General features: G+C 39.9%; 1 protein-coding gene across 7 annotated transcripts in view; it reads left to right on the forward strand.

Moving 5' to 3' along the window:
- The window catches only part of GRIA4 (glutamate ionotropic receptor AMPA type subunit 4), a 297,816-nt gene that overhangs the window by 93,657 nt on the left and 178,168 nt on the right, over positions 1-25,991 (forward strand). For 4 of the 7 annotated variants that reach the window (XR_005584304.1, XM_039486995.1, XM_039486984.1 and 1 more), the window contains exon 3: positions 7,672-7,911. Coding sequence is in view for 4 of the 7 variants with exons in the window: in XM_039486995.1 (XP_039342929.1) it covers positions 7,672-7,911 (240 nt within the window). In the remaining 3 variants the exon portion in view is untranslated. Of the gene's footprint in view, positions 1-7,632; positions 7,912-25,991 lie in introns of all 7 variants that reach the window. The other 3 variants (XR_005584298.1, XR_005584303.1, XM_039487003.1) reach the window with 1 other exon arrangement.

The following is a 25,991-nucleotide window of genomic DNA, read 5'->3' on the forward strand; positions in this document are numbered from 1 at the left end:
CCGCTTCCAAAGACCCTAGGCCCTCTGAATCCTCTGGGTGGCCCTGGAGCAGAGTGGTTCTACCAGGTAGAGGAGCTGAAGCACATCTTAGAGAGAAAGTCGTTCTATCAAGTAATTTTAAAAATAGACTCAGTGGAAAATGTTTCCTTTTGTAAAAGTAGCTCCTTGAATTAAAATTATTTGCAATTTACATACAAAATGTTTCTGTTGGAAAGTGCTTTAAGATTGCTGCAATTTTCTTCACAGAAATTTTGGAAAATCTAACTTGCTTTCAATTCTTCAGCTGGAAATGTGAGTTGTCAGCACTTGTGATGGCCATGTGTGTCTTGTTGCCTCACCACAAAAAAGCCTGCTACACACAGCTGTAGGAGGGGGAGAGACATCTGTCTGAGAGGGACTTAACAAAAGGCCAGTTCCAAAGCCCATTGAAGTCAGTGGACAAACTCCCATTGATTCCAATGGACTGTGGATCATGTTCAGAATTTTCTCCAGTTTGTTCTGTAGTGAGGGGGTGGATTTTGCTCCCTTACCAAGGATGAGAAGGACTTCAGCCATCTGATCACATCAGTGTCTGCACAAATGGGAGGGCCCCTCCTTTCCTGTTCCCCTAGATATCACCCAGTATAGACAATTTTAAATAAATTGTCTATATAATTTAGACAAAATACTATATTACAATGTTGAAATTGATTGTACAATTTTTTCTGTTAAAATCTAATTTGCAGCTAATTCAATTTCCATTTCTATTCAATATACAATTAATGCATTGTAAGTTTTAACTACTTCATGAATTGTCTTATTAGAAATAGTCTTTCAGAGATAATCCACAAGAATTAGCTGTGGACACTTAATAAGTAAAATATGTAACACATTTGTTGCTTGCTTTGCAATATGTTCCCACATCTGCACTTATGTAAATAAAACTGAACTTTCCAAATTACTGTTATGATCTAGCCCACTAAACTGAGGGTTTCAGTGTTTGTAAGAGAGTATGTTTAAATGAGCTGGTAAGCCAGTCATGGGGTGAAGTTATAGTTGCATGAGGTGTATTGCTCTGGGTTAAATGTAAAAGATATTCATGTGGATTTTTGAGACCTAACGTTTTGGTGAAAAGAACTGTTGTCAATCCATATACTGATCTTTAAGTAGCACTTCCTAAGGATGCATTCCTGTAACACTTAAGCATATGTTTAACTTAATGTGCATGGGTAGTGCTGTTGACCTGACAGGGACAATTGACATGCCTAGGTAAATAAATGTTACAAAAAAAGAACTAGATAAATTTATGGAGGATAGGTCCATCAATGGCTATTAGCCAGGATGGGCAGGGATGGTGTCCCTAGCCCGTTTGCCAGAAGCTGGGAATGGGCGACAGGGGATGGCTCACTTGTTGATTACCTGTTCTGTTCATTCCCTCTAGGGCACCTGGCATTGGTCACTATCGGAAGACAGGATACTGGGCTAGATGGACCTTTGGTCTGACCCAGTATGGCCATTCTTATGTTCTAATGTTTAAGTGGGTGTAGTATCAGGACTTTCACCGTAGAATTATAAGGCATAGTCCACAAAATATTACTTAATGTTAAAAAAACATGAGAAGAAGTAGGTTGTTTACCCACGAAAGCTTATTCCCAAATAAATCTGTTAGTCTTTAAGGTGCCACCAGACTCCTTGTTGTTTTTGTGGATACAGATTAACAGACTATTAATTTATTAATGACAATAATAAATTTTATTAATAAATTATATTACAGTAGCACATACAGTTCCCAACTGAGATAGATATCTCAGTTTGTTAAACACAGACAAACACATAGGAAAAAACTGAACCTACCCTGAACTATTTATAATCTAAATAGACAAGGCAGAAAGAGAGTGGGAGATGAAACAGATGTGAAATGACTTGCTTCAGGTCACAAAGTAGGTCAGTGGCAGAGGTGAGAATAGAACCTCTCTGATTTCCAACCCAACTCTTTATCCACTGAATGAAGTTACATTCTAGGAGGTGAAACTTTGATAGGTCAAATATTTATTAAATTTACTTTTTTTGGCAAAGGCTTCTTAATTTAGCCTCTCCCTGCCCACATTTATCATTATCATTATTGTTTTACTGTATTATTATTATTTATGTATTTAGTTGAGGTGGCACCCAAAAAGAGTTTTCCACGTTCAGAGGAAGATGCATGTCCTTTCCTGGAGAATATATAATATAAAAGACAAGGACAAAGGGTGGAGAGAAGGAATTCAGCATAACAGCAAAATGTTCAGTATTATGATAGGCATATATTTTATCAAACACAATCAATAAACCTGTACATAAATAAATAACAAACATTAAATTCCCTTCTTCCATCCCCAAGTTATCCATTTCACCTTTCTTCTTGGCCATTTCAGACCAGGATACTCTCATCCTCAAGGCAGTTCATAAGACATTAAACTAGTCCTCAAGAAGATGTAAGGGCTTCATCTACCCATTTTCTCTGACACCATTTTTCTCTATTATGTTCCTATCCATTTTATATCTATTTAATTGATGGAGGTCCCTCATTAGAGCAGTCTTAGTACAGTGGCTATTTGTTAAATATTAGATTGTAGCAATGTATTTTAGGATTAATTATCCTAAACCAGCCCACAGGCCAAGCATATTTTTGAAGTAATGTGCCAAATTCATACATGGTATAACTTCGAGGCAAATGGAATTTAAACCAGGGATGAAATTAGCCCACTTAGCATATATTTTGTAGCTTCATTGTTCATATATCTGATACCAGAAGCAGAAATCATATTCCAGAAAGATCCATTCAGTCGGGGTGAAGGGATATGATGAAAAAAACAGAGAGGTTAGAAAAAAGAAAATACATGTAGGGCTATCCTATGAAAAATAAACACAAATGTGTTCAGAAATTTTAATAGGGAGCTCGGCCATATCAAGACAAAACAATTATAAAAATATTGTTTCAAAGAATGTCCTTTTTTCAAGTTAATGCTCCCATGTGTAGTTAATGAACCATCCCATGAGTGGTTACTGAAAACCAATTTCATCCGATATAGAGGTCTTCCAACCCCAAGGGATCAGCAGCCATTAGCCAGGTCAATATATAACTCAGATCTTACCCATTAACATTATGATGTCAGTCCTTTATAACTAAAATCTAAAGATTTATTAATAAAAGAAAAGAAAAAGAGCATTAAAATGGTTAAGGAATCATATACATACAAGTGATTGCAAAGTCCATATATCAGGTTTGTATCGGTGATGGAATAAAGTGCCAGCTTGCAAAAATCTATTTTTATTATTTGTATTGCAATAGCACCTGAAAACTCCAACTAAGACTGGGGGAGGGGAGGTAGTGGGGGGAGATCACTGAGCTGGGCATTATACAGCTACACATTTGTCTGAGCACATTATACAGTTACATATCTGTCTGAGCTTGCAATTCTCCTTTCTGTTTACACATGTTTTTCACTGGTGAAACTCTATTTTTTACACTCCATTTCTTTCAGTGGAGCTACTTCACATGTACACTAGGAGAATCAGGCTAAATACTATACAGCACTGAAGAAAAAATATTTTCAGTGCTATGGAAATTATTTCAAATACACACACACACATACATATACACGCTGGGTTCTGGTGGCTTCTGAAACATAGAAGACAATGAAGGCTGCAAGAATGCTACTACCTAATTCCTAATTTGCTCTTTCAATGTCCATGTAAGAAACAAAGGTTTGTTTATATAGCACAGAAAAATACCTGAGTATATACTACAGAAAAATTGACTTGATGGTCTAATTGACTGTTGCCTTCTGTAACTTCTGTGATTCTGGGATATATAACAATGTTAATGATTATGTATCAGTTACAGTACATTGTTGTTTTTTCTTATAATGCACAAATAGGAAATTATTCATTTTGACTGTAATAAATTGCTAGTGAAAAACTATTATCCAGAGAAAGTACATGCATGGACTGTTTTCATAGAATCCTAGAAATGTAGGGTTGGAAGGGACCTCATAAGGTCATCAAGTCCAGCCCCCTGTGTTGAGGCAGGACCAAGTAAACCTAGTAGACCAAGTAAACACCATCATTGATGTTCTTAAAATCTCCAGTGATGGGAATTCCACAACCTCCCTGAGAAACCTATTCCAGAATTTGTTTCCCCTTATAGAAGCAGCAAAGAATCCTGTGGCACCTTATGCTTCTACAGAACCAGACTAACACGGCTACCCCTCTGATACTTTCCCCTTATAGTTAGAAAGTTTTTCTTATTATCTAACTTAAATCTCCCTTGCTGCAAATTTAGCCCATTGCTTCGTCCTACGTTCAGTGGACATGGAAAATAATTGATCAGCATCTTCTTTATAAAAGCCCTTAGCATATTTGAAGACTGTTGTCAGGTCCTCCCTCAGTCTTCTTTTTTCAAGATTAAACATGTTCAGTGTGCTAATCTTCTTTCCTCATAGGTCAGATTTTCTAAACCTTTTATTATTTTTCTTGCTCTCCAATTTGTCCACATCTTTCCTAAAGTGTGGTACCCAGAATTGGACACAATACTCAAGCTGAGGCCTCACAAGTACTGAGTAGATCAGGACAATTACCACTCATGTCTTACATACTACACTCGTGTTAATACACCCAGAATGATATTAGCCTTTATCACAACTGCATCCCATTGCTGACTCATATTCAATTTGTGATCCACTGTAATCCTCAGATCCTCTTCAACAGTACTACCACCTAACTAATTTGTTGAGCATTTTGTAAGTGTGCATTTGATTTTTCCTTCCTAAATTCAAAGAGTTTCACTTATCTTTGTTGAATTTCATCTTGTTAAATTCAAACCAGTTCTTTAATTTGTCAAGATTATTTTGAATTTTAATCCTGTCCTCCAAAGTGCTTGCAACTCCTCCCAGCTTGATGTCATTTGCAAATTTTAAGAGCATGCTATCCACTCTATTATCTAAGTCATTAATGAAAATACTGAATAGTATCCAACCCATCACTGACCCCATGGGATCTCACTAGATATGCCCTCCTAGTTTCACAGAGAACCATTGATAACTACTCAATGAGTGTGGTCTTTCAACCAGTTGTGCACCCATCTTACAGTAATTTCATCTAGACCTCATTTTCCTCATTTGCTTTTGAAGATATTATGTGAGACTCAAAAATCAAGATATATCACATCTACTGCTTCTTCCAATCCAGTAGGCCAGTAATCCTGTCAAAGAAGACAATTATGTTGGTTTATTATGATTTGTTCTTAACAAATCCATGCTGGCTATTCTTTACAACCAACCTTATTATCCTCTAGGTGCTTACAAAATGATTGATTAATAATTTATTTCAGTATCTTTCCAGGAATCAAAGTTAGGCTGACTGATCTACAATTCGCCAGGCCCTCTTTGTTCCCCTTTTTAAAATATGTTTGTCCTTTTCCAGTTCTCTGGGACCTCACACTTCATCCATAAGTTCTCAAAGATAATTGCTTAAAGTTTCAAGATTGCTTCAGCTAGTTCCTTAGGCAACCTAGGAAGAATTTCACCAGGCCCTGCCAACTTAACTTATCTAAATATTCTTTAACCTGCTCTTTCCCTATTTTGGCTTGTGTTCCGTCCCCCTTGTTAATATTTACTTGTATTGAGTAACTGGTCAGCATTATCTTTTTCAGTGAAGACTGAAGCTAAATAGGAATTAAACACCACAGCCTTATTGATGTCATTAGTTATTAGCTCTCCTTCCCCACTAAGTAGAAGGCATACACTGTTTGTCACCTGCCTCCTTTGAACCTAGCTTAAAGCCCTCCTCATTAGGTTGGTGAGTTGGTGCACAAAGTTGCTTTTCCCCTTCTTGTTCAGGTGGACCCCTTCTCTTCCCAGCAAACCACCTTCCTGTAACAACATCCCATTGTCAAGGAAACCAAAATCCTCCTGTCATCATCTGTCATCTTGCACAGCCATGCATTCATTTCTAGGATGCACATATCCCTCCCTGGGTCTTTACCCTCAACCAGGAGGATGAACCAGAATTCAGGACCTCTGAATCCTTCAACCTTGTTCCCAGAGCCATGTAGTAATTGCTGATCTGCTCAGGGTCATATGTGGCAGTACCATTAGTGCCAACATGGAGGAGAAGCATGGGGTAGTGGTCAGAGTGATGGATGAGTCTGGGCAACCTTTCCTTAATATTCCTTAATGCACTATGCATCCCAGGACATCATGTCAGGTTGGCAGATGGATGTCTCTGTCCCTCTCAGAAGGGAGTCCCCGACCACCAGCACCCTACACCTTCTCCTGTTAGGTGAGGTGGCTGTGCGCCTCCCAGCCTTGGGTGCAGGTGGCTCCTTATCCTCAGCCATTGAGATCTACTCCTCACCTCCTGGTTGCCAGTACAGCATATCTGTTCTTGACCACACAGATGGGGGATTTGGGTGGGGTCAGAGCACCATCTACTGCCTGAGGTGACCAGCAGCCACTCTATTCCTTGCAGAGCAGCCAGTTGTCCTTCTTTCTCTGGTACTGCTGTAGTCAGCTAGCATTCTCCATCCAGCAGGGGGACTATAGGTGCAGGCAGAGGAAGAATTAGCAGTGGTGGCAGGGCAACACACTGTTTTTCTCCCTTTGCAGGTTCTCCCTTGTTGAGTACCTGCAGATTAAGGAAAGGAAAGAACAACAATACACAACGCTAAATTTCTGCTTTCCTTCGCTTACAAACTCAGCTAGCGAACTCTTAGTGTTCCAGCTGCCTTTATCTCACCACCCATGTCTCTTCATGTGCATGGATCATTAATGGCCTGATCCAAAGTCTGTTGACGTCAATGATAGTCTTTCAGTTGACTTCAATGGGCTTTGCTTAGGGCCCTGAGAGGGCCTATCAGCAAATCAGAATATGCATTGAACATCATTTGTCTGATCGTTCAGAGGTTGGCAGAGCATAGAGAGAGATGATTTTGAGCAAGAGTCCGAAGTCCTTGCTTATGCTAAGTTAGTACCTTTTTCTAGAAGTGAACTAACAAGTCAGTGGGAGCATTCATGGAGTAAGTTGCTATTCAGCATATGTAAGGATGAAGCTCTAATGCAGAGAATGGCTCAATTTATGGAGAAGGAAAATAAAAAAGTCTTAAATTGTTTCAATTCACAATGTTCAAGTTTTTATTTTTGGTTGCAATGAACTTCTGCTTACAGTGAAATTGAGATGATGAAGGGGGGAAAAAAGAAAGACTGCCACAAAGCACAACCTCCTTTTCCAAGTAAAATAAAATAAATGCTCATTTGCCTAAAGAATTGATATAAATCAGTTAAAAATACAGGTAGAATGGCATGTAGTTTGTAATAACAAGCATATCATTCGCAACATAAGATACTGCAGATTGACTTTTTCTTTGAATGCAAAATGTTAGTTTCTTATTTAATTCATACACGTTGTTTTAATTAGAACAAAAAGCCAGAGATAAATTATCATTTATAGTCAAGTGCGTCCAAAAGGTTTGGTGCTGTTTTGTTTAAAAAACACATCCATATAAAAATTGAGGTTGCTTACATAGATTTAAATAGATAAGACCAAATAAATAAGAATTTTCATATATAAATGCTGGAAAATTATATATATATATAAAACAATGTTTGTTTAAAGGTTTTGTTACTAGTCGAAGTGTGTTTTGTTCTGTTGCAGTTTGCTCCCAGTACTCTAGAGGAGTTTTTGCCATTTTTGGACTGTATGATAAGAGATCAGTACATACCTTGACCTCATTCTGCAGCGCCTTGCACATCTCCCTCATCACGCCAAGTTTCCCCACAGAGGGCGAGAGCCAGTTTGTGCTGCAGCTGCGACCATCTTTACGGGGAGCTCTTCTAAGTTTGCTGGATCATTATGAATGGAACCGTTTTGTCTTCCTTTATGACACAGACAGGGGTAAGTAGCAAACCTTTCTTATCACTTTGGTTTTGTGCATCTCAAGAATGACAGCTGTGCATCTTTATATTGTGTTAAGCATTTTGAAAATAAAATAAAGTCCATCGGACTGAAATAATTTGAGTGGCTCTGCAGCTAAAGAAAGAATTCCTCCATCTGTAAGTGCTGACTGTACTGAGCCATAGCTCTAAATTTAAAAGGCAAAAATGTTTTAAGTGATATTAATGTCCTGCATACACAGACTGATCAAACAAATTCAAAATTAAAGCTTCTTTTATGTCTCCAACTCTACTCACCTGGCAACAAGCTTTGACCTCAGTGACCACAACGTAAATCTAGAATCATCCCATTTAAGTCATTGGAGTCCCTCTGGATTCACATTGGTAGAACCTGAGATCAGTGTCTGGCCCATTGTGTATCACCATACGGGAGAACCAGGTAGTGGAGGGTTCATCCAGGGTGATTGTATCCCTCTGTGCTGGGACAGAGGAGGCATGTTGCTGTAACGGGGGCCCCTACACTGGGGGGCACACGCCTGGGAGAGTGCAGAGCAGCATACCACGTCCTCTTCTTTCTCATGTGTCTTATAAAACCCATCACAGCCCATCCACAACGTAACATCTCCTTATAATTGTACATTGTTTTGAAAGATGGTACCATTTGTAGCAGAAGTGCCCATTTATACACAGATAGAGAATATCACAGGGCATGTTAGAATCTTCCAGAATGATAGATAATTGTAAGTATGCCTGCTGTACACCTGTACCTCAAGCCTTACTGCCAGCTTGGGAAAGCAAGATTTCATCGTCCACAATCCTGGCATTCATCCTGTTGGTAGAGCCCTTCCCCCCCCCCGCCACACCTTTGTGAGTGAGGCCAGGATTTGGCCCATAGTGAGTAGGCGTCCATGTGAGAGGCTGGACTTTTCTCTTTGTGTTATGAGCTTGTCTACGTGTGGAAATTGACCAGCATAGCTACAGAGAAATAATTATTCCACTACCACAATGCCTGTCAGTTTACCTAAGTAGACAATCCCTATGTTTTAGTGAATTCTGAGCTTAATTCTGTATTGCCTGAAACACCTGTAGTTGGGCCAAAATTAATAATACACACCAAGAAGTGGGTTCAAGCTTTTCCATCATTTATTATTTGGTCTGAATAGATCTAGTGTAACCCACACACCTCCTGGGTGTGGTGTTCTGTCCCATCTAGTGACACTGAGACCACTTAGAGAGATATAAAATGACTTGACTCTACAGCCTTAGCTAACAGTCAGTTGTCTTTTCGCTCATGCTGTAGAGGCTCATGCACTAAGCTCCAGAGGTCTCAGGTTTGATCCCGCCCGCTGACGACCGGGGTCTGTTGGTGTAACACTGGTATAAATCTTTTTGCCCTTTTGTGCATCTCAAGAATGAAGTTATGAGAACTACTGTAGTAAGTGTGGAGTCATTTAAAATTGCAAATCTTACTAAATTAAAATCTGTTCTGTGATCCAGGATCAGACCAAAAAACAATAGCAGAAAAGTGCAACGATGTTCCATTCAATAAACCAACGACATTACTGAGGCAAAAGTCCACAACCTGCATTCACCCGCTTCATCTTTACTTCATATACTTAGTTAGATAGACACCATTCTCAAGCACGCAATGTCACACCAAGGTCAGTTTGAGAACATCATTTATAACAATATGCTTAGCAAATTATTCTTAAGGCACTGAGCTCAGCAACTTTGAAATCACCAGTATATCTTTGATATAGAGATGACATATTTGTCTGCTGGCAGGGTGGGGATATGGCTCTGGAGAAGCTTTAAACATCAGAACAGCAGATTTGTTTTTTGTTGTTGCTGCTGTTTAATATAGGAAAAAAAGAAAATGAATCTTTTCATCTGTAGATGTTTTGGTCAGCTGTAGAGAAGATGGCTCTTAAAGATGGCATATTTTCCATAAGAAAATTCACAAAACCATATTGTTACCAAATTATTTTCACCATAATTTCATAACAGAAGACAAGCTTCATTGAGATAATGATGCATAGCCAAGATATGACAAAGAATGAGTAAACCTAAAGAGACAGAGATGAATTCTGCTCTCAGTTTAAAGGATGTAAATCTGGAGAAACACCACTAAAATAAATGGAGTTATGAGGCTTATAATGGTGTAACAGAGAGCATAATTCGGCTCCATCTCTTTAAGCATAGAGAATTAAATGTAGATGGATAGTGTAATTTGGAAGAGACTAGAGCTCTGAAGGGCTGTATGGCAGTGGGAATCAGGCTGGATCCCCTAAATTTTTATTTGCAGACATTGTTTTTATTATAGTGGTGCAAAATGTATACAGCATGGAAAAAGAGACTTTGTTCGTCCCCGTCCATAGCCCAGCATCCCCTTTCCTCCTTTGTCCTGGGACTGCGTGTTTGAAAATCAGTCTAATAATGGGAAAGTGACTTCACTTTAACTATGGAGCAACAGCTTCTGGTTAATAATACATATAGGTGTTAAAAAAAACAGGAGTACTTGTGGCACCTTAAAGACTAACAAATTTATTTAAGCATGAGCTTTCGTGAGCTACAGCTCACTTCTTCGGATGCATAGAATGGAACACACAGACAGGGGATATTTATACATACAGAGAACATGAAAAGGTGGAAGTATGCATACCAACAGGCAGAGTCTAATCAATTGAGATGAGCTATCGTTAGCAGGTGTTAGTAAATCATCCCATATAGTGTCTCTCAAAATTTTATTTAAGAAAATTCATTCACATTAGCTTGGAGAAAAGCACTGTCAAATGGAGCTGAAGGACAATAAAGACAAGATTGTGCCCTCAGGCAATCTGTTGAGTTAGGGTGAGTTGGCTGGTCAGGGACTGTAAGGAGTTGTCCTAGTTCTGGCCTTATTTAGCATCTTTACTGAAAATCTGAATGAGTTTGGAGACATCATCTTAATGAAAATCAGGACACTACAGCAAATGGGGAGATGTTGCAACCAATGGTTAAGCCAGATATAAACAGTGTTAAGACATCTAAAGAGAATAGAAATACAGATATGTCAATAACAACCTTGAAACATGTGCATTGATATATCTGGAGAAAAATAATCTGAAGCCATTACTCATTGGTAGGAGCATAGAGTACATAGAGAATAGAAATGCTTTGAAAGATCTAGTGAACTTGTAATGCATTACTTCAGCCAAAAAAGGCATCGTGCCTCTGGACTGAATATTTAGTAGCACAACTCTTCTGAATGTAATACAAGTGGGCCCATACCTAGAATACTGTTAGGTACCAGATCATTTTTTTAATTATTATTATTATTATTTTATTATTTTACTAGCAAAAAAATCTACTTTCTTGATGGAATTCAGGGAAGAATGAGAAAAATTATTAGGAAGCTAGATGTATTGATATATAAGGAAATAATAGGTACATGGCAGTTTCCAGAATGGTCCATTCCCATGGTCCGTTTAGTCTAGAAACCTGTCTCTGACAAAGGCCAGGACTAGATGCTTCAGAGGATGACAGAAGAAACCCCACAGGAGGCATCTGCCCCCCATGTAGGTCTCATCCTAATCGCTGATAATTAGCAGTTGCGTTAACTCCTGAAATTTGAGTTTTTATCTCCCTTCCAATATGCTTCTTGTCAGCATCAATTATTAAAACTCTGGGTATTTGTGTTATCTCTATGAACATCCAATCCCTCTTTGACTCTAGCTGAATTCTTGACCTCAATGCCACCTTGTGGCAATGAGTTCCACAGTTTAATTACATGTAAAAAGAAAGATTTCCTTTAATCAGTTTTGAATTTGCCACCTTTCAATTTTATTGAATGCCCCCTTGTTCTTATATTATGAGACAGGGATAAGGGAATTTTCCTAACTATATTCTCTATATACAGCATATTCCCAATTATCCCGTTAACATGCAGGCCATGGATATTCGTCAGCTAGTTAGGAGTTTGGCAGTTCAGGGAGCCCTCTGCAGCTCCACTCTCATGGCCCCCATTTACTCACTTCCATAACAGCAGAGCTGCCCAGGGCTCCCTGTGCTGCCACTCCTGCTCTCTCAAATATTGCAGGGACAAGGCATGGTGGGGAGTGGGGTTGGGGAAGAGGCTACAGTTCTGGCAGGCCAGAGCAGAGCCTGCAGAGTGTCTACCCTGCACCTGGCATCAGCAGTGACTGGGTGTCACCAGCCCTGCAGCTGCTCTGCCCTCATGCCCCCACTCACTCTCTCACATGACAACAGGGCTGCAGAGGCCTCCCTGTGCTGTTGCAGGAGCCATGGCTCTCTGTTCTGTTGTCTCAACCTCTGCATTATCTGAATCTCTTAGCTCCAGCATTGGGGAGAAGGAGTGGATTCAGGTAATGTGGAGATTCAGATCATAGGGTTTGGGAAAATCGGGAGTATATTGTATTCATTATTTCATATATTTTTACCACATCCCCTCTATTTCCTCTCCTTTCTAAGGTAAACAATCCCAGTCTTTTCAGTCTCTCTCTTTATGGTAGCTGTTCCTTGTCCCTAATCATTCTCATCAGCCTTGTCTGACACTCCCACCTCTCCACCCCCAGAATTCTGCCTGTCTTTTTTGAGATGGGGTGGCGATTACTGCACACACGGTATTCCAGATGATGGCTTTTGAAGAAATAAGGGCTGACTTCATCTCTCAGATGTGCACGTTCAACTCCACTGAAAGAAGTGGGAACTGCCAAACATACCAGAGAGTAGATGGTCACTATTTCTATAGGTTCTAACCTGCAAGGCGCTATATACTCTTGCTGTGATCTAGCCAAGCACTTTAGCATAGGTTTAGCACAGTGAGTAGTACAGATGACTTTATGGGAGTATTCATATGCTTCAAATTAAGCACATAGGTCTCTTGCCAGGATTATGTGTGTATATGTCATTTAAATATTTCCCTGCCACTGAAGGAGCCTGAAGCACTGGGTCCCTCAGTCCCTCCTGTTATCTGCCTGTGGCACATAATAGTCTAGTCTCCTGTATGTCTCCTTTATTTTGGTCTAATTTCCATTGCTGGGTTTAGTGTGTGGATGTTGGTGGCCTGTTATATACAAGCAGGGAGACTAGATGATCTAATGGGCCTTTCTGGCCTTAATCTCAATGACCCTGACATGCTTCAGGGCTGTGGCCTCACAGCTATTTTCCACGGCTTATTTTCTTCTGGTCAGTATAACGTGAATATTTCAGGCCAAAATAAGTATAAGAGAATTGTTGAAATTGTGTACAAAGTAACTAAAGTAAATTTCACCTTTCCTGCCCTTTTCTCTTGACTTTCTCATGTTAGGTGGAGGTGGAACACAGTTGAAGACATTTTTGACATTTTCAGCTCTGTTTATTATTAGCTATCTGAAAACATCTTGAATTTTAATAAAGCCTCCTATTCAGATAAATTGATTACTTGTGAATGTACATAGAATCATAGAAATTTAGATTGGAAGGCTCCTCAGTAGGTCATCTAGTCCAGTCCCCTGCACTGAGGCAGGACTAAATATTATCTAGACCATCCCTGACAGATATTTATCTAACCTGTTCTTAAAAACCTCCAGTGAAGGATATTCCACATCCTCCCTACACAATTTATTCCAGTGTTTAACTACCCTTACAGTTTGGCAAGTTTTTTTCCCATTGCCTAATCTAAATCTCCCTTGCTGTAATTTAAACCCATTACTTCTTGTCCTGTCCTCGGTGGGCAAGGAGAACAATTGATCACCCTGTTTATAACAACCTTTTACATAAATGAAGCCTGTTATCAAATCCTCACTCAGTCTTCCTTTCTCTATGGAAAACAAACCCATTTTCTTCAATCTTTCCATGTTAGTCATGCTTTCTAGACCTTTAATCATTTTTGTTGCTCTCCTCTGTATTTTTCCAGTTTATCTCCCAAAGTGTGATGCCCAGAACTGAACATAGTTCTCCAGTTGAGGTTTATCCATGCTGAGTAGAGTGAAAGAATTACTTCTCATGTCTTGCTGCCATGTTGACTCTTGCTAATACATCCCAGAATAATGTTGGGTTTTTCTGCAACAGTATTACATTGTTGTATTGTATTACAGTCTATGATCTGTGATAACCCCGAGATCCTTTGCTTCAGTACTCCTTCCTAGGCAATCATTTCCCATTTTGTATTTGTGCAACTGATTATTCCTTTCTAAGTGCAGTACTTTGCATTTGTCCTTATTGAATTTCACCCTATTTATTTCAGACCATGTCTCAATTTATTCAAGGTAATTTTGAGTTCTAATCCTGTCCTCCAAAAGGCGAGCAACCCCTCTCAGCTTGGTATCATCCACAAACGTTATGCATGTGCTCTCTATGCCTTCGTCCAAATCATTTAGGTTTATATTAAATAGAACTGGACCCAGGATGGATCCTGTGGGATCCCACTTGATACACCTTGTCAGCTTGACTATGAACTGCTAACTACTCTTTGAGTACAGTTTTCCAACCAGTTGTGCACCCACCTTATAGTAGGCTCATCTAGGCTATATTTTCCTTGTTTGCTAATGAAAAGGTCATGTGAGACAGTATCAAAAACCTTACTAAAGTTGAGATACTACTGCTTCCCCCCATCCCCAAGACATGTTACTGTGTCAAAGAAAGATATTAGTTTGTTTTGACATGATTTGTTCTTGACAAATCCATGTTGACTGTTACTTGTCACATTATCTTCTGTGTGCATGCAAATTGATTGTTTGATTACTTGTACCACTATCTTTCTGGGTACCAAAGTTAAGCTGACTGGTCTATAATTCCTTGGGTTGTCCTTATTCCCCTATTTATAAGTAGACACTATATTTGTTCTTTTTCTCTGAGATCTCTCCTGTCCTCCAGGAGTTCTCAAAGATAATTGCTAATGTCTCAGGGATCTCTTCAGCCAGTTCCTTAAGTATTCTAAGATGTATTTTGTCAGGTCCTGCCGACTTGAAGACATCTAACTTGTCTAAGTAATTCTTGACATGTTCTTTCCCTATTTTAGCTTCACATTCTACCCCATTTAAACTGATGTTAGTTGTCTGACCACTGCTAACCTTTTTGGTGAAAAATGAAACAAAAAAAGCATTTAACACTTTGTGTTTTCTGTTATTGTCTTTCCTTCCTCATTGAGTAAGTGTCTTCTTTGCTTAGGATGAGGCTTGATATGTAGTGAGCCAGTTCAAATCCATCCCAAATCGTCAGAGACTCAGCATTACCATCGTCTGGCTCTTTTTGGCATATTTGAAATAAGTTAGAGGTTTCAGTCCTGTTCCTGGTCCAATCAGTTCAAACCCTCCTCTGTTGACATGTTTCATGGTAATCTCAGCAGGGAAAAGAATGAATGAATGAATATGAAAACTAAATGACTTTCTCACATCATACGGATTGGAAGCTATACTCCCTATTGGCTAAAGGGTTGCTGTTCCATTGACTTCAGCAGTGATATTTCTGCTTATGCAGCAGTGAATTTTGTCTGGCACTCCTCCAACCCCATACTAAGGCCCGATGTGGGGAAGCTTTCATGAACACCGAGGCCTGCACAGTTACATGAATTTGGGGAGAGGGAAGAGAGGAAGAGACTGCACAAGTATCTTCCCTCCCACCCACAATTGTGCATTGCATAGGGACAAGCCACAGAGTAATTGGGCAGCACAGAAGTGGTTCAGGACATGTGACCATAACCCCACTCCTCTACTCTGCCAGCTGGAAGATTTGACAGGGCACTGAGTGCACTTTATTTTCTCTCTGAGAAGCAGAATTGTCAATGCAGAATGTTAGTCAGCCTGTCAGCCAAAATGCCACATGGGAGATGGAGTATAGTTGTACTGTAGCCCCTCTTCACTCCACTATGGTCTGAACTGTGGCTTTGAGGTAACCTGCAGCTGCCATTTAGATTCTTATAAGTGTTTATATAGATATTAGGCTAAGATTGCCTCCTTAGGAATTAATGTCAATAGGAGGAGCACATCTTCCAAGGGGAGGGAGAGGGAAGACAGAGCTGTGAAGAACTGGGACACACCTTGGGAAGTGGAAAAAAGCTCTGAAAGACAACCTGAAGGGGCAAGATTGAGGGAGAGCATGTGAGTTCAAAAGGAGTGGCACGTTACAAATGGACAAACAAATGTATCACCCGTGGTCTTTCAGTCCACTGCCACACACATCATGTACCACAATGTCCAGAAATACACCCACACCGGTTGCATAAATAACTTGCGTTCAATAATATCCTCTCAGACATATTGAACAGAATACCCTCCCCTTCTACTCAATCCGCATGTCTGAAATAAATGACACCAAATTGTTTTGCTCATGTATTTCTTTCAGACTCTGAAATACTTGTAAGTCATTGATCTAAGATCCATTTGGTAGATCTGATGGTTGGATATGAATCTGATACATTGTCCCTGGCAGATCCTTAAACCTCACCAAGTTTTCCTGAGGGATTAGAAGCTAAAATCTAAAAAGCGCACTTCAGAATTTATGGATCCAATTCCATCAAGGACACTTTGTTTGCATTAAGGATCTGCCAGGGACAGCATGTCAGATTCATCAGAGACTGTTAGCCAAATTCTGTTCTCAATTACACTGACTTCAAGGGGACTGCACCCATGTAACTAGTGAGATGCTGATATTTTCCATTACTCTAGTTTAGATAAATAGCATTTCTATTTCAAATTGTTAATTCTAATAACTTCAAAACATTTAGTTGTATTGAATCTGGCATGTATGTATAAGTGAGTTGCTACCTCCATATCTACCACATCTATTTAAAAATAGAAATTTGTCAATTGTAACTGTTTACTGTAGTTCAAAAAAGTAGCTAAAAATACAGTAAGAAAGTCATTTACTTGAAAAACAGAAGAACTGACTGTAGCTTTCTTATATCCCTGACCCAGTATGTCTAATGTTATTTCTGCATCCTATATGCTACATCCTATATGCTGTGAGAGATGTATTTTACCATCCTTTGATCCTAAATAAGGAGCTGGGATATCTAGATCAATGTGAGAAAGATACGTGTTTTCAATGTACAGAATGAATTCTCTACAAAGCAGGAAATACTACAGGAGAATTGGTGCTGTGATTTATTGACTGGGTACCAGCTGCAGCTTGTTTAATAATCTTTGGGCCAGATTCTGCTCTTTTTTACACTGGAGTTCAGCTGAACTAATTCCATTGTATACACCAGTGCAAATCTGAAATAACACAGTTGGCTTCAATGAAGTGACTCTAGAGTTAGGCCAGTGTAAGTATGAGCTTCTCTTCTATGTTTGAGGCTATTCTAGGCTATCACTAAGCTTAGGTCAGGCAGTTGATAGATACAACACCCAGCACTGCAGACATCCAAAGAGGACTTGAAAAGGAAGCCAGCCACACATCCAAATGTGTCTGCTTTAGAAATTTATTTCATTGTGGACATCTGAGTCCTGCAGCTGCTGTACATAATCTTTTATGTGGCCACAGGTGTTGGCTTCAATACTGGAGCACAGAGTGGTAGAAGACAAAGGCGAGCATAGTAGAGACTGCCAAGAAGTAGACGTAGTGCCAAGTTAATGCTGAATGTAAAATAAATACTTGTGACTGTATGTTTCTAAATGCATTTTTATTTAGAAAAATTCACTTGTCTCTTGGGAAGCATTATCTGTTTATGGATAAATGTTCAAAGTTATTATAAGGTACAATGCAGGCAATTTTTTAAATCGACAAGTGTGCCTAGAAAAGCTTGAGCATTTAAACTCAAAACTTCCTAGTTTTATGTACTTCACCTTGATGTATCTTGTGCACTCTGTGTTAGCCAAATTCACCCCTGGTGTAATTCCAATGACTTGTTTGGAATTACAGCAGGAATTAATTTGGATCATCTCAATTTGCTCAAACAGAGGAACAGAGGCATATTTAAGTCATGTCTCTCGGTAATTATGGTTGATTCATATTTTCATATGTATCTATGCAAATATTTTTTTTGTTTGCTCTGTTCCACTTTAAAAAAGATTTCCATGCTTAGATACGTTTAAAGTGACTGAGCGGTGACCACAGTACTACAGATGCTACTTTTGCCTCTGCATTAGTACTTACAGTTAATGGCACCAACAGCTGCTTCTGTTTCACAACTACAATGAATGTTTGAGGGTTCTATTATTTTGCAACTGAAAGGAGAGTTAGCAAGGGGTCTTTTGGTTATAAATAAAAGCTGAAAATCCCTCTTTTGTAGTGCTACCTTTGTGGCCTTTAATATTAATTCACACCTGGACACTGCAGGAAGTCTCTTTGTGGCAAAGGACCTACGTTTTCTTCCAACGCCACTTGCATTTTGAATGGCAAGCACAGCATTAATTGTGAGTGCGTAGATCTAAGTGTGCTGAGTGGCAGTGTGGCACCAAAGAGAGGTGATGTGAAGGAAACTTTCTTGTAGTGTTAGCTATAGTGTATAGCTACATCTATTGGGGGGTAGTTGCTGAGTGAGCTGGCCCTTTAAGAGAGATTCAAGGTCCAGCTCTGGCCCTGTTCCCAGTATTGCTGAGAAACAAGGCATGTTGGAGTTTGTGGTCCAGAGAGATGATAGGAGCTGGATGAGCTAGGCAGTTATGTATGGGGGAGACTTTGGTAGGAGAATAATTAATAGCAGCATGATACATTCACGATCAGTAGAGCCGTTTCCTAGGAGCATAGAAGTGTGTATAGGAGGCACAGTTTGGGTAAGGGGGCAGAGAGGTTCTTGGTACACTCCCCACTCCTGCATATCTGTTGGAAGACATCTCTGAACCAGGCACTAAACAACTAGAGTCCATTTCTCTAACCCTGTGAGAGTTCTTAACAGCTAAGCAATGTAACTGCGTGTTTATGAAATCATTTGATTTAGGTTAATGAAATCAAGTGGCAGGGGGGCAATATACTGATCTCAGATTGCTTAAAAATCATGGCCAAGGTAATATTTGTTTATTAAATGTAATAATCTGTGAAAAGCAAAATATTCCTTCATTTTAATGGGATGCTCCTAAGAAATCAGATCTGCAGGTGGAAGAAGTTATTGTAAATTGTTATATTTGTGTTTAAAACAAAAGCTTGTTCTTTCCTAATATAAGTACTCATTCACAATTGCTAACTTTGTGAGTGATTTAATCTTTTCTGAAGGGTTATTTTATAAACTAAATCTGCAGCTCAGAATAATTGCTGGGACAGAATGTTATGTATCCTGGACAGGTAGTTACTTGTAATTCAAATTTCACATGTCCCCTGGTAACTAATCTCTAACAATTTGGGCTAATTGCCAACCTTACCAACAAAAATACGATACTCAAAATGGCAGCCAATGTTAGCAACTGTGGGTGATGGTGGTAACACCTACACATTACCATAGAGACACATAACATAAAATCAGCACTTGTCTGCTAAAATCCGGATGTCACATAAAGTCCCCTTTTCTGAACTGCAGACACCCTTCCTTGTCTGGAACTTCCCTCCACCTGTGAATGATATATCTGTGCACTACTTTGCTTCCTATTCTTTAAAGTGGTGTAATAGCATCAGAAGGGTGTGTTGGTTTGTGGTAATGTATACACGAGAGCTATTCTCTTTTTCCAGCTTTCTCGCATTGCCGTGACTTTTGCATAGCAAATGTGGCAGACTTTGTCTCTCTGTGACTTCAAGTCCTGTGTTCTTTTTCCCACCTTACCTTTAAAAATGTGAGAGCGTGGGAGAACAGTTACTTTTCTATTAGCTATTCCCTTGAAGTGCAAGACGTAGTGATATTGTAGAAGGAGCCAGAAACACTGATTTTTGTGACAACTGTGTTTTTTAACCATCAGAGAAAGGGAAAAATAATCTCCCTGGTGACCTGTTATTCTGGCAGATATATCGCGGGCTATTGTGATTTACCAGAAAAAAATATTGCTGTTGGAAGGCTGCAGTGTAGTATTTCAGGGAAGCATACAGAGTTACATAAGTTACAGAGTTCCTAGTCAGTCTTTCATTCCATTTACCAAATTGTTTATGTGACAGCTCCCATCTTGGGCAATATCAGAGCTAAATATGAGAATCTCTACAGATTGAGCTAAAGAGTCAGGCTCTCAAGCTCTAACGGACTCATATCACTCATGGTTTGGGTACAAAGGAGGCCACATAACACATACTGACCCGTAGGTTACATAGTGACTCTGGACAGAGGTAGTTCATCCTGAGCTGCTGAGGCCCACAGCAGTTCAGATCAAAATGGACTCCAACAAAATGGCCTCTTACTATGGCCCACATGCCAGGGGTTGAACCGAGGCCCTCCAGAGCTAAACATCACTCACTGTAGCTTCATTCCAAGAGCCAGACTGTTAAGCTGAGACCCCATTTCATGGGAGTGGAGAAAGGGTAAGAAATGTTGAGCAAATCAAGTTAATTCCTATCCAGAGTATTTTCATAGTAATGATATGCGAGACTATATGCTCCAGTCAACACTGCATTGATGCTCCATTAATGAAAAAGCTCTGTGCAATACCTGTTACCAGTGTAATACTGCAATAGTTCCCTGTGGGAATTGTACAACATTATGCAAATATAAGGAGTAAGAGCCTCCACTGGCATAAACCAAATCAGTTCTATTGATTCAATGGAGAAATGTTGATTTACACCAGTTTGAGGATCTGACCTGAGAATTTGTATTTCAAGCTGCAGAATAAGTCAATTCATGCTGCCCACCTCAGCTCATGCTCAGGTTAAATCCAAGCTGTCTTAGACAAAGAAATGAAATTAAAAGAAATACATCCAATGGTGGTAATGGCTGCAGGTGTTCCTTGGAATACCAAATATATTTTCTATTGGATGAGGTACCAACTAATTATTTTCCTTAAGAGGAGGAAATCTTTTCTGTGAAGTATTTCTCCAAAAAATTAAAATGATAAATAGTATATACGTTTTGATATCTGTCTTCTAGTACCATTAGTGACTTCTCCTCATCCATCCTCTGTGCCTGTCTTGACCAAGAAACTTGTGGTTTCATCTCAGATTTCTTCATCCAAATATGTCAAAGATGAAAATGCGAAAAGATATCCCCTAGTTCCACTACAAGTGACTGGGCTTGAAGCAAGAGTCACGATGAAATCCATAGCCTGAGTTATGCAGACATTCAGAAGAGCTTATCATAATGGTCCTTTCTAGACATAAAATCAATGAATATATGAAATATCCTCAAACACATCTCCATATCAATCTCCCTCCTCAACTCAGAACTATCATTTGCCCACAGTGAACCTTGAACATGAACTCTCTTGCCTCCTCTAGATATCCTATGCTTTTAGGTTCTGTGACAAAGTTCCTCCTCTACCTTGGTGGCTCCTGCTCTTATTGGCGGATTTGCTCACCTCACAAATTCACCCTGTGGGTCAGCAAACAGCCCAGAGACATTCCTCTCTGGTAGAAGCCACAGTCCAGGTCAATTCCTCCTGTGTTTGATCAGGAGTTGGGAGGTTTGGGGGGAACCCGGGCCCGCCCTCTACTCCTAGCCCTAGACTGCAGCTGTCTAGAGTGCCTCCTGGAACAGTTGCACAACAGCTACTTCCCCATGGCCTCCTCCCAACACCTTCTTTGTCCTCACCACCAGACCTTCCTCCTGATGTCTGATAACACTTGGACTTCTCAGTCCTCCAGCTGTATGCTTACTCACTCTCGGCTTCTTACACATCTCTTGCTCCCAGTGCCTCGCACGCGCACACTACCTCTCCCCTGGCTCCCTCTGGCCTGGCTGGAGTGAGCCCTTTTATAGCATCAGTGGGGCCTTAATTAGAGTCAGGTGCTTAACAGCTCACCTGATTCTTAGCAGGTTAATTGGAGTCAGGTGTTCTCATTAGCCTGGAGCAGCCCCTGCTCCAGTCACTCAGGGAACAGAAAACTGCTTATCCAGTGGCCAGTATATCTCCCTTCTACTACTCTGCTGTTCCCAGCTGGCCTGGGTCTATCACAGTTCCCATTACCCCACTCTGCATCCCTGACCATGTACACCACTGTAACAACTCCCTGTTTCCTGAAATATTCACCTTCTCCTCCATTGACCATTGTAACTCGGTTAGACCCTCCCAAATCCCAGCTGTCTGGACTCCAGTAAGTGCAGACTGCTGCTGCCCACTTTTTCCACACACACAGAATCCTCATTTAACTCCCTGGTCTCACCATTCATCTCAGGACCCCGTTCCATGTGGCTCTCCCTATTTTAAAATCTTCCAATGGGCCTGAGCTCTGTGTAACCCCCTCTCTGATCATTTAGCATTGGCTTTTTCTGCCCACTACACTATTGCCATTGAGGATGCAAGAGTTTCTTTCTTAGCATCTACTGTTACCTAGAAAAGCCTTTTTCTGTCTCTCTGTTTCATAAGCTTTCCATCTCTTTCCAAATCCAAAGGTTGTATTGCATTTAACGGCCTATCATTCACTCCTTGTCCCACACTTTCCTTTTCCTCCAGCAAGTTCCAGTAAGCCTGATTTATTTTTCAGCCTAGTATTTGAGAACCCTGGAGCATCCTGTTTGCTTCTATTTTTATTTCTACTCCTCACAGCTGTCACAGATTAAGGTTTCTAGCTTGTAAGAACTTTCAGAAATGTGGAATGTGCAGATCGAGGGACGTGATCATTCCTCTCTATTCGGCATTGGTGAGGCCTCATCTGGAGTACTGTGTCCAGTTTTGGGCCCCACACTGCAAGAAGGACGTGGAAAAATTTGAAGAGTCCAGCGGAGGGCAACAAAAATGATTAAAGGGCTGGAGTACATGATTTATGAGGAGACGTTGAGAGAACTGAGATTATTTAGTCTACAGAAGAGAAGAATGAGGGGGATTTGATAGCAGCCTTCAACTACCTGAAAGGGGGTTCCAAAGAGGATGGATCCATTCTCAGTGATGGCAGGTGACAGAACAAGGAGCAATGGTCTCAAGTTGCAGTCGGGGAGGTTTAGGTTGGATATTAGGAAAAACATTTTTTACTAGGAGGGTGGTGAAGCACTGGAATGGGATGAAGCCCTGGCTGGGATGATTTAGTTGGGGATTGGTCCTGCTTTGATCAGGGGGTTGGGCTAGATGACCTCCTGAGGTCCCTTCCAACCCTGATATTCTATGATTCTATGATTAAAATGTTTCTAAGCCTGTAGTTTCCCAAAAGTGTGTGCAGTGGAAGGTGTGATTTGTTCTGTATCCAGCGTGACAAAAAAAATCAATATTTGTTCTAAATCTAAACAACAGTTTAGATTATGAGTGAAATTAGAAATATGTCTGTGAGAGAAACAAATGCTTTACTGAATTCTTTTGTTTAAGGTGATATAGAAAGATAAAATTTATATCTTGGTTTTTCCTTGATTTCTGTTAAAGTACAGTTGCTTCCTGTGTGCATGATAAAATCTATCAGTCAAAAGAAAAACTGATACAGTGCTATAGGTTCTTTTCACAAATGCACCATCAAACACCATACAAGAGAAGTAATAGGCAATTAATAGAAGTGCAGCATTTAGCCTGCTCCGAGAGGTACAAAAGATTGAATTCACAGTTACTTAAAATGCTGAATTACAGAATCTCCCCTCCCACAAGATACACACTTCCAGTATGACCACCGCACAGCTGTTAAACTGGGTGTTATCCAATCAGATACAGACATAGCTTTTTTCTTTCACTTGGATAATTCTGAATTCCTTTCACAGGAAGTAGAATGCAAGCAGAGAAGTTTTTTTAAAAATGGCTTATCCTAGAAATGAATCAACAAAAAACAGTACATCTGCGCATCAACAGCACCAGAAACCAGTGTACTTTATTTACACAACTCTTCTTACATATTTGGCAATTGGCATGCCTAACTAGATTGTAAGATTGCTGAAAAATATTATTGGTGTACTCTGTTCAGTTTCCAAATATATGAAATAGTATGTGTCAGATCCTCCACTGACATAACTCTGTTGATTTCAAAGGACGCATGCCAGTTTACACCAGATGAGAATGCAGCCCCAAGTATCTGTCTGAAAATCTAGGTACAATAATTCAATGATTATTTTAAAAAGGTATTAATGTAAGTATTGTTGGCGAATGTGAGTGTTAGGGCAACAAAACAGTCCGTTGTTGGAAGTGAATTCAGTCAGAATTGCAAAGAATGGTTTAACTATACAAAGACAGAGCCTCAGCTGATTTGAATCAGTATAGCTCTGTCAATGGAACTATGCACCAGGTGAGGATCAGGCTGAGCTTCTGTAAAAAAAAAAGCTTTATAACCTCATTTTAACTTTCCTGCACCATGGGCTAGATCCTGTGATTTATCCTTATTACAGCAAATAATTATATCTTATTATATCTTTTTAAAAAATAGAGTAATATTTAAACCAAAACCCTCCCATGACTGATAAATGCACATATATTAGTAGGAGTTCTCATTTTCAGAGGTGGGCCTAATCTCAGCTTTGAGTTCACCTTAACTGATTTGTCTAACTTAAGGCTTTAGACACTTAACCTTATTTACCTGCTTTTTATACGGTATAATTATACAGATAGCATCCTCTTAGCTAAGAGTTGGATACGCTGGTGCCTGAGACACTTTAATACATTCCTATTCTAAAAGGAAAAATTTTGTACCACAAATAGTATTAGAAAATGTTGATCACTATTCTTTAGTGACATTGCCATTCCAGATGAGGGGGGATTTGATAGCTGCTTTCAACTACCTGAAAGGGGGTTCCAAAGAGGATGGATCTAGACTGTTCTCAGTGGTAGAAGATGACAGAACAAGGAGTAATGGTCTCAAGTTGCAGAGGGGGAGGTTTAGGTTGGACATTAGGAAAAACTTTTTCACTAGGAGGGTGGTGAGGCACTGGAATGGGTTACCTAGGGAGGTAGTGGAATCTCCTTCCTTAGAGGTTTTTAAGGTCAGGTTTGACAAAGCCCTGGCTGGGATGATTTAGTTGGGTTTGGTCCTGCTTTGAGCAGGGGGTTGGACTAGATGACCTCCTGAGGTCCCTTCCACCCTGAGATTTTATGATTCTATGATTTCTCCCTAGAAGAGAAAACAGAAGCTCTCTTTTGCACTGTTAAAATCTCTTGTATTTTACTCATCAACTATCTTGTGTCCAGGCTTCAATATCATGCTGATAATAATGCCTGTTTCTTAGGCAACACTTTTCACCAGTAGATCTCTAAGGAAGTCCATGGCAGAGCATGGAAATGAACCAAGATCTCCCACAACCTAGGGCAGACCCCTATCTACAGAACTATCCTTCCTCTCAGAGGAGTATGGTAGCTGAGCACCATATAGCATCTTTGCTGATCTTTTGTAATTTACACTTGCTGGAAATCTTCTTACTTAGTAACCAACACTGTTAAATGAAGCCAGTGTGTCACTCCAATCATTCCTCAAAGTCAACTTGGAAACTAGGCTGTTTCCTCAGTAAGCTCCCTATGAAACAACCCACTTCAACAGTGTAAGTTCTGAGGAAGTGGAGAGCAGCATTGATGGATGATTAGAGCAGCTGTAAGTCAACATAAAGGATAATTATTTTTCTGTAAGTGTAAAAGAATTTTAGTTTGCACATCTGCTGCATCGATACAAAATATTACTGCCAATGCCAAATGCGTAAACACCTGTGAAAAGAACCATGGAGAGGATTATCCCTCCCTTTCTTACACATATATTTGTGAAATACACATGGTGTATAGGACTGTCTCCAGGTTTTTTCTCTTTCTCTCTGCATATCCCTAGCTGTTAAATCAGTTGTCTCTCCTCTCTGCCTGACCTGTGAAAAAAGACATCTGTTATGTATATAGAGGCCAAACATCAACATATGACCTGCTTCAGTTACCAAGTGCCAGCTTGCTTGTATACATTTTTTAACCAATTAGCAGTCTGAGTCCTATGCTTTGGTCTTGTCACTCAGATGCGAAACACATTTTTTTCTTATTCCTTATCCCTAGTCACCAGTCTTCCTAGAGCCATTTGCCGATTTCGGTCCACCTTTGCAGCAGTAATGACATTCTGCCCGTAAGTCTCCCTTGCCAGGTTTTAAACATTTCGCCAAGTACAGAAAGTTAATAACAAGATATAAACCATCTCTTTTATAACCCAAATACCCCTGTGTCCAGT

This window comes from Mauremys reevesii, linkage group 1 (assembly GCF_016161935.1).
Source record: "Mauremys reevesii isolate NIE-2019 linkage group 1, ASM1616193v1, whole genome shotgun sequence".
Taxonomy (NCBI): Eukaryota; Metazoa; Chordata; order Testudines; family Geoemydidae; genus Mauremys; species Mauremys reevesii.